Source organism: Thunnus thynnus, chromosome 9 (genome assembly GCF_963924715.1).
Source record: "Thunnus thynnus chromosome 9, fThuThy2.1, whole genome shotgun sequence".
Classification (NCBI taxonomy): domain Eukaryota; kingdom Metazoa; phylum Chordata; class Actinopteri; order Scombriformes; family Scombridae; genus Thunnus; species Thunnus thynnus.
Genome location: NC_089525.1, coordinates 16,982,437 through 16,991,749, shown reverse-complemented (window position 1 = coordinate 16,991,749; position 9,313 = coordinate 16,982,437). Strand labels below are relative to the sequence as shown.

The following is a 9,313-nucleotide window of genomic DNA, read 5'->3' as shown; positions in this document are numbered from 1 at the left end:
GCAAATGTTGGAAAGTTTCCATTATGTTAAAATACAATAATCCATGAAAGAGACACGAGAAATGTAATTACAAAGAAGACGTGGTTTTGAATAAGGAAACATGTCGCTCTCCGAGGTACTGGAATTGAGAATAAAGAGATTTACAAGCTTGACTTCATCGTAGCAACATATACTCAGCAATGTCTAACCTCTAGAGGAGAGTCTGGTTCATCCAGGATGCTCTTTTCATTCTGTATCCGCTGCATCGTCCCTGTAGAACTGGGGTCCATTATCAGCACGTTCTGACTACCAGCTCTGCCGAACTTACAGTCACTCTTTCTGGAGTCAGTCGTCCTGCACACCTCGTAATTGTACACGTGTTGGAGAGTCCCTGTCCCCAAAGTGTCTGAGTAACGTGGTGGATAATATGGAATCACAGGGAGATTGGAGTGATACAGGATGCGAGACTGTCTCCATCTGTAGATTTTCACTGATATAATAACCACTAAACACGTGATGAAGAGGAAGGAAACTACAGCCAGAGCCAACACTAAGTAAAAAGTCAGGTTGTCATTGTACTCCTTGTCGTGTGTAAAGTCAGTGAACTCTGACAGCACTTCAGGAAAGCTGTCCGCCACCGCCACGTTAACAATGACTGTAGCTGAACGAGAGGGCTGCCCGTTGTCCTCCACTATAACAGTCAGTCTTTGTTTCACAGCATCTTTATCAGTCACCTGGCGGATAGTTCTTATTTCTCCATTCTGTAAGCCCACTTCAAACAGCGCCCTGTCTGTGGCTTTCTGCAGTTTATAGGAGAGCCAGGCATTCTGTCCAGAGTCCACATCAACAGCCACCACTTTAGTGACCAGATAGCCCACATCTGCTGAACGAGGCACCATTTCAGCCACCAGAGAGCCACCAGTCTGAACTGGGTACAGAACCTGAGGAGGGTTGTCGTTCTGGTCCTGGATCATTATTTTCACTGTCACATTGCTACTGAGTGGAGGGGAGCCTCCATCCTGCGCTTTGACGCGGAACTGGAAATCTTTGATCTGCTCATAGTCAAAAGAGCGAACTGCATGGATGACTCCACTATCAGCACTAACGGACACATATGAGGAGACTGGCACTCCGTTAACGGAGGAGTCCTCCAGTATGTAAGAAACGCGGGCATTCTGGTTCCAGTCAGCGTCTCTGGCTTTCACTGTGAATATAGAGAGGCCTGGTGTGTTGTTTTCTACAATGTAGGCCTCATATGAGCTCCTCTCAAAGACAGGCGCGTTATCATTCACATCAGAGATCTGTAAGGTGAGAGTGACGCTACTGGAGAGGGAGGGCACTCCCTCATCAGAGCAGGTCACAGTTATGTTATACTCAGAGGCTCTTTCTCTGTCTAATTCCCCGTCTGTTAGGAGACTATAGAAATTATTTGATGTGGACTTCAATATGAAATACATACCATCATTGATGGAGCAATGCACTTTACCGTTTTCACCAGAGTCTGCATCCTCAACATTTATCATCGTCACTACAGTATTAGTTTTAGCATCTTCCGATATCACATTAGATTTAGACATTATATGAATATCAGGTTTGTTATCATTTATGTCTAGGATATCTACTATTACCTTACAAAAACCAGTTTGCCCGCCACCATCACTTGCGCGAATATTTATTTGAACATATCCCGACCTTTCATAGTCAAGTATTCCCACTAAAATAATATCGCCACTTTCCTTATTTACTTCAAACATTCTACGGGCATGATCTAGTGTACCTGAAATTGAATAAGTAATTTTACCATTAGAGCCACGATCTGCATCTGTTGCAGTAACTGTCATTACGACTGTTCCGACTGCTGCATTTTCTTTTATGGAGGCTTTATAAATAGGCTGTGTGAAAACAGGAGCATTGTCATTAGCGTCTAAAACGGTGATGTGAATTTGCATTGTTCCTGACATCTGCGGTTCGCCTCCATCCACTGCCGTAAGAACTAGAGACAAATGGTCGTTTTTCTCCCTATCCAGCGGTGTATGCAAAACCATCTCCACGTTTTTACTCGTATCGATTTGATTATTGGTTTTGAGAGAGAATGCATTCGTTGGTTTCAAGACATAGGTTTTTAAACCATTTTGGCCAACATCAAGATCAATAGCCCTGTCTAAAATAAATGTTGTACCACTAAGCGTAGACTCGCTGATATTAAAGTGGACTTCGCTTGTTTCAAAGGTTGGAGGGTTATCATTTATGTCTATGATCTCGATATTAATACTGTAGAATTCCATTGGATTCTCTAATATGATCTGACAATGTAAAGCGCAAGGCGTCATTTGTCCGCAAAGCGCCTCTCTGTCTATTCGCTCTTTTATAAGGAGGACCCCTCTTTCTCTGTTTAGCTCGATGTATTCTGCACTATCTCGAGTAAAGACACGAGCCTTGCCAGATTTCAGTCTTTGGACATCCAAACCCAAATCCTGAGCTATATTACCAACGAAGGAGGCTGTCGCCATTTCCTCGGGAATGGAATAGCTGACCTGTCCGCACACTGAGCTGAGAGACAGGAACGAGATAAACAATAGTACTTGCCGTATCATCGTTATGTCCAACATCGTATATGTAAAAAGTCCCTCTAGCACCTATTTACATCAATCACAAATCCACAGGAAAAACAGGCTGTATATAATCCCACAAAGGTGAAAGAAATAGCTGTCCAATATCTCGGTATGTGAGTTCTATGGGATCCCGACTGTGTGCTTTTTCTCTTTCTCGCTCAAATAGACAGAGATGATGGGAGGTACTAGTACATGTCTGCTGTAAAACAGACACATATTGGCCAACAGCGTCCCTCTGAGTTCAAAGTCAAAATTACACGGAAAATGCACATACCATGCTTATGTGAACAAAATATAGGTGCCGTAATAATGTTTACACAACGTTCAAAATTCTGAACAACAAAGATTTTGGTAAGAAAAAACAAATCGAGACCTAAAGAGATCACATTATACAGATATTGAAGGTGATAGCTAAGTCTATTTTTGAGGGGATGAGTAAAGTTAAAATTGCAACACGTTCCATTACACGTGAAGGTTTTAGTGGAACAAGAAAAAATATATGCTTTAGAAATAATATACTTTGTAACTATCTTTGGTGCTGAAACTTAGATAAATGGAAATTGTGAATATAAAAAGTTTATTGTTAACTAACATGTCTTTACTGAAGACGAGTCTGGCTCAAGTCGCAACCAGTGTCTCTGTCCATGGTGCTGATATGAGAGTGGCAATCAATGGCACCTGTTAACAACTCTATCAATTAACTAGGACATACAAATGCAAACATTTATTTTACAAATGAAATGAACCCCATATAACCAACCTCTAAGGGAGAGTCTGGTTCATCCAGGATGCTCTTTTCACTCTGTATCCGCTGCATCGTCCCTGTAGAACTGGGGTCCATTATCAGCACGTTCTGACTACCAGCTCTGCCGAACTTACAGTCACTCTTTCTGGAGTCAGTCGTCCTGCACACTTCATAATTGTACACGTGTTGGAGAGTCCCTGTCCCCAAAGTGTCTGAGTAACGTGGTGGATAATATGGAATCACAGGGAGATTGGAGTGATACAGGATGCGAGACTGTCTCCATCTGTAGATTTTCACTGATATAATAACCACTAAACACGTGATGAAGAGGAAGGAAACTACAGCCAGAGCCAACACTAAGTAAAAAGTCAGGTTGTCATTGTACTCCTTGTCGTGTGTAAAGTCAGTGAACTCTGACAGCACTTCAGGGAAACTGTCCGCCACCGCCACGTTAACAATGACTGTAGCTGAACGAGAGGGCTGCCCGTTGTCCTCCACTATAACAGTCAGTCTTTGTTTCACAACATCTTTATCAGTCACCTGGCGGATAGTTCTTATTTCTCCATTCTGTAAGCCCACTTCAAACAGTGCCCTGTCTGTGGCTTTCTGCAGTTTATAGGAGAGCCACGCATTCTGTCCAGAGTCCACATCAACAGCCACCACTTTAGTGACCAGATAGCCCACATCTGCTGAACGAGGCACCATTTCAGCCACCAGAGAGCCACCAGTCTGGACTGGGTACAGAACCTGAGGAGGGTTGTCGTTCTGGTCCTGGATCATTATTTTCACAGTCACATTGCTACCGAGTGGAGGGGAACCTCCATCCTGCGCTTTGACGCGGAACTGGAAATCTTTGATCTGCTCGTAGTCAAAGGAGCGAACTGCATGGATGACTCCACTATCAGCACTAACGGACACATATGAGGAGACTGGCACTCCGTTAACAGAGGAGTCCTCCAGTATGTAAGAAACACGGGCATTCTGGTTCCAGTCAGCGTCTCTGGCTTTCACTGTGAATATCGAGAAGCCTGGTGTGTTGTTTTCTACAATGTAGGCCTCATATGAGCTCCTCTCAAAGACAGGCGCGTTATCATTCACATCAGAGATCTGTAAGGTGAGAGTGACGCTGCTGGAGAGGGAGGGCACTCCCTCATCAGAGCAGGTCACAGTTATATTATACTGAGAGGCTCTCTCTCTGTCCAGATCACTGTCTGTCACGAGGCTATAGAAATTATTTGATGTCGACTTCAATACGAAGGGAATATTATCATTTATAAAACACTGAACTTTACCATTCTCGCCTGAGTCTGGGTCTTGGATGTTAATCATTGTAACGACTGTGTTGGGGTTTGCATTCTCTGATATAATAGTTGATTTAGACATGATTTTAATCGTTGGTTCATTGTCATTTATATCTATGACATCGACAATCACTTTACAAGAATCCGTTAGTCCCCCGTTATCCATTGCGCGGACATTGATCTGAAAATGTTTTTTCTTTTCATAATCCAAACGTCCAGTCAATCTAACCTCGCCGTTTTCCTCGTTTACTTCAAACATATGTCTGACGTCATCCAAAGTATTTGTGATTGAATAAGTTATTTTACCATTTAAACCATGATCAGCATCTGACGCACTAATAGTAGTCACAATCGTGCCTTTTGCAGCATTTTCATATACAGTGCCTTTGTATATCGGCTGTGTAAAAACAGGTGCATTATCGTTGGCATCTAACACTGTGATGAGAATCTGCATTGTCCCTGACATCTGTGGTTCTCCTCCATCTACAGCCGTCAACACTAAAGAAATTAAATCATTTTTCTCTCTGTCGAGAGGTTTTTGTAAGACCATTTCAACATTCTTTGTACCGTCTGTTTGGCTGTGCAGTTTAAGTGAAAAATTATCAGTTGGCCTGAGTACGTAACTTTGAAGATTATTAGTACCTACGTCTAAATCAACTGCTCTTTCTAAAACAAATTTTGCCCCAACAACTGCAGACTCGCTAATTCTGAATTTAATTTCTCCCTTTTCGAAAGCTGGTGCATTGTCGTTAATATCTGTAATTTCAACTGTTACACTGTAAAATTCCATAGGATTCTCCAACACGATCTGAAAATGCACCGCGCACGGCATTGTATCACCACATAACACTTCTCTGTCTATTCTCTCTTTGATAAGGAGGACTCCTCTTTGGCTGTCCAGCTCGATGTATTCTTTGCTATCACCAGAATATACACGAGCATTACCCAACCTCAGTCGTTTTACGTCTAAACCTAAATCCTGAGCTATATTACCGACCAAAGAGCCTTTTGCCATTTCCTCCGGGACTGAGTAGCTGACCTGTCCGAGGACTGAACTGAGAGAGAGAAATAAAATAAACAGCAGTACTTGCCGTCTCATTGTTTCAAATGATTCCGACAAGACGAAACAGTAACCTCGCATAAAATCCAACAGAAAGATGGACGGGCATCCAGACAAAATATGAAGCGAAAATAGTCCTCAGATTTTGAACAAAATAATGACAGTTGTGCCTCGTTGTGTATATCGGCCGCTCTACCGAAGACAATGCGGTCTGCGCCTGCCCTTTCCGTCTAATACATTGAAATGAAGAGGCGGTACTGCTGTAAATATACCACAACTGCAACAGACTAGGCAACAGCGGCCCATGGAGTTCAGAAAGAAAAACTGCAGAAAAATGTATTGTAAGATGGGATAGGTGGAAAAGCTGAGAAAACAACTTATAAAAGGTTTAAATGAAATTGTAGTATCGTGTAGACCTTCTAAAGAAATATTTTGATTTAAAAAAAATCTAAATGTGTGGAAAAATCTTCCAAAATCCTCAATGGTATTCAAAGTATAGATTTGAACACTGACCATTTCCTTGATGTCACACTGAATAATACGCATGTAAAAAAATACCCATGTTGCTGTCCATAGTGCTGAAAAAGACGAGACCAAACGATTTACCGAAAATGCGGTAGCATTTGATGAAAGCATTTGTTATTGGGAGGTAAAAAGGGGAGGGCGTGTGTGATGTGACATTTTCTAACCTCTAGAGGAGAGTCTGGTTCATCCAGGATGCTCTTTTCATTCTGCATCCGTTGCATCGTCCCTGTAGAACTGGGGTCCATTATCAGCACGTTCTGACTACCAGCTCTGCCGAACTTACAGTCACTCTTTCTAGAGTCAGTCGTCCTGCACACCTCGTAATTGTACACGTGTTGGAGAGTCCCTGTCCCCAAAGTGTCTGAGTAACGTGGTGGATAATATGGAATCACAGGGAGATTGGAGTGATACAGGATGCGAGACTGTCTCCATCTGTAGATTTTCACTGATATAATAACCACTAAACACGTGATGAAGAGGAAGGAAACTACAGCCAGAGCCAACACTAAGTAAAAAGTCAGGTTGTCATTGTACTCCTTGTCGTGTGTAAAGTCAGTGAACTCTGACAGCACTTCAGGGAAGCTGTCCGCCACCGCCACGTTAACAATGACTGTAGCTGAACGAGAGGGCTGCCCGTTGTCCTCCACTATAACAGTCAGTCTTTGTTTCACAGCATCTTTATCAGTCACCTGGCGGATAGTTCTTATTTCTCCATTCTGTAAGCCCACTTCAAACAGCGCCCTGTCTGTGGCTTTCTGCAGCTTATAGGAGAGCCAGGCATTCTGTCCAGAGTCCACATCAACAGCCACCACTTTAGTGACCAGATAGCCCACATCTGCTGAACGAGGCACCATTTCAGCCACCAGAGAGCCACCTGTCTGGACTGGGTACAGAACCTGAGGAGGGTTGTCGTTCTGGTCCTGGATCATTATTTTCACTGTCACATTACTACTGAGTGGAGGGGAACCTCCATCCTGCGCTTTGACGCGGAACTGGAAATCTTTGATCTGCTCGTAGTCAAAAGAGCGAACTGCATGGATGACTCCACTATCAGCACTAACGGACACATATGAGGAGACTGGCACTCCGTTAACAGAAGAGTCCTCCAGTATGTAAGAAACACGGGCATTCTGGTTCCAGTCAGTGTCTCTGGCTTTCACTGTGAATATAGAGAGGCCTGGTGTGTTGTTTTCTACAATGTAGGCATCATATGAGCTCCTCTCAAAAACAGGCGCGTTATCATTCACATCAGAGATCTGTAAGGTGAGAGTGACGCTGCTGGAGAGGGAGGGCACTCCCTCATCAGAGCAGGTCACCGTAATATTATACTCAGAGGCTTTTTCTCTGTCTAATTCACTGTCTGTCACGAGACTATAGAATTTCTCTGATGTTGACTTTAAGATGAAATTATTATCATCATTAATGACGCAATGCACTTTGCCATTTTCACCCGAGTCTGCATCTTCAACATTTATCATTGTCACAACAGTGTTAGGTTTAGCGTCTTCCGATATAATATTTGATTTAGACATAATATGAATATCAGGGCGATTGTCATTAACGTCTATGACATCAACTATCAGTTTACAAGAACCAGTCAGTCCCCCATCATCAATTGCACGAATATTAATCTGAAAATTTCTGGCCTTCTCATAGTCAAGTATTCCATTCAAGGTGATCTCGCCACTTTCCTTATTTACTTCAAACATTCCACGGGCATGATCTAGCATACTTGAAATTGAATAAGTTATTCTACCATTAGATCCATGATCTGCATCTGTTGCAGTAACTGTCATTACGACTGTTCCGACTGGTGCATTTTCTCTTATGGAGGCTTTATAAATAGGCTGTGTGAAAACAGGAGCATTGTCATTAGCGTCTAAAACGGTGATGTGAATTTGCATTGTTCCTGACATCTGCGGTTCGCCTCCATCCACTGCCGTCAGAACTAAAGATAGGTGTTCATTTTTCTCCCTATCCAGCGGTGCATTCAAAACCATCTCGACATTCTTACTACCATCTCCTTGATTATGTATTTTAAGAGAAAATATATCAGTTGGTTTCAGGACATAGGTTTTTAAACCATTTTCTCCCACATCAAGATCGGTCGCCCTATCTAAGCTGAATGTAGTGCCACTAAGAGCAGACTCGCTGATATTGAATTGGACAACGCTCGTGAGAAAGGTCGGAGAGTTATCATTTACATCTGTGATTTCAACAGTGATACTGTAGAATTCCATCGGGTTTTCCAATAAAATCTGAAAATGCAAAGCGCAAGGCGTTATTTGTCCACAGAGCGCCTCTCTGTCTATCCTTTCTTTGAGCAGCAGAATCCCCCTTTCCCTGTTTAGCTCGACGTATGCTGTGCTGTCTCGAGTGAAAACACGGGCCCTGCCGGATTTCAGTCTTTTGACATCTAAACCTAAATCTTGAGCTATATTACCAACGAATGAGCCTTTCACCATTTCCTCGGGAATTGAGTAGCTGACCTGTCCGAGCACTGTGCTGAGGGAGAGGATCGAGATGAACAATAGTACTTGCCGTGTCATTGTTATGTCCGACATCGTCATTAATTCCTTCTGTAAACCTTTCAGTCCCCTTTTATGTTTGTTTATGATAAATCCGTTGTCAAAAAATGTTATTAAAGTGCCCTAAGAACGAAATGGTAATCCAACGCCTCGTTATTTGAGTTCTTCTGGGTCCCCTTTATCACACATCTCTTCTTGCTTCTATAGCTCAAACAAACGGAGATGGTGGGAGGTACTACTACACATCTGCTGTAAAACTGACACATACTGGTAAATAGCGTCCCTTTGAGTTCAAAGTCAAAATTACATGAAAAATGCTCATACCAACCTTATAAGTACAAGATTTAGATAGGGTTAAAATGTCTGGAAAAAAAATAGTAAGAGAAACCAAACCTACTGAGAGACTTTGCGTTTACATTAAGAGGGTGATGGGTGAGCGTATTTTTGAAAGAATGAATAGAATTAAAATTGCAACACAACCTATTACACAGAGGTGTTAGTGAATCTAGAAAGAGACAGAAAGATTTTCATTACAAAGTTATTTCAATTTATAACTATTCTTG

General features: G+C 42.4%; 3 protein-coding genes across 45 annotated transcripts in view; all 3 read right to left on the bottom strand.

Annotated features, from left to right (window-relative positions):
* Positions 1-9,313, bottom strand: part of LOC137189417 (protocadherin gamma-C5-like) — a 316,496-nt gene that overhangs the window by 60,609 nt on the left and 246,574 nt on the right. The gene's annotated exons all lie outside the window — the stretch shown is intronic.
* On the bottom strand, positions 139-5,778 carry LOC137188846 (uncharacterized). Its single transcript, XM_067598426.1, has 2 exons — positions 3,352-5,778; positions 139-2,615 (listed from the first exon to the last, which is right to left on the bottom strand). The coding sequence occupies exons 1-2, from the start codon at positions 5,776-5,778 to the stop codon at positions 174-176; spliced, it is 4,869 nt and encodes a 1,622-aa protein (XP_067454527.1). The 3' UTR covers positions 139-173.
* LOC137189424 (protocadherin beta-16-like) lies at positions 6,300-9,215 on the bottom strand. The gene has a single exon (XM_067599283.1). It carries the CDS (start codon positions 8,790-8,792, stop codon positions 6,300-6,302), a length of 2,493 nt encoding a protein of 830 aa, XP_067455384.1. The 5' UTR covers positions 8,793-9,215.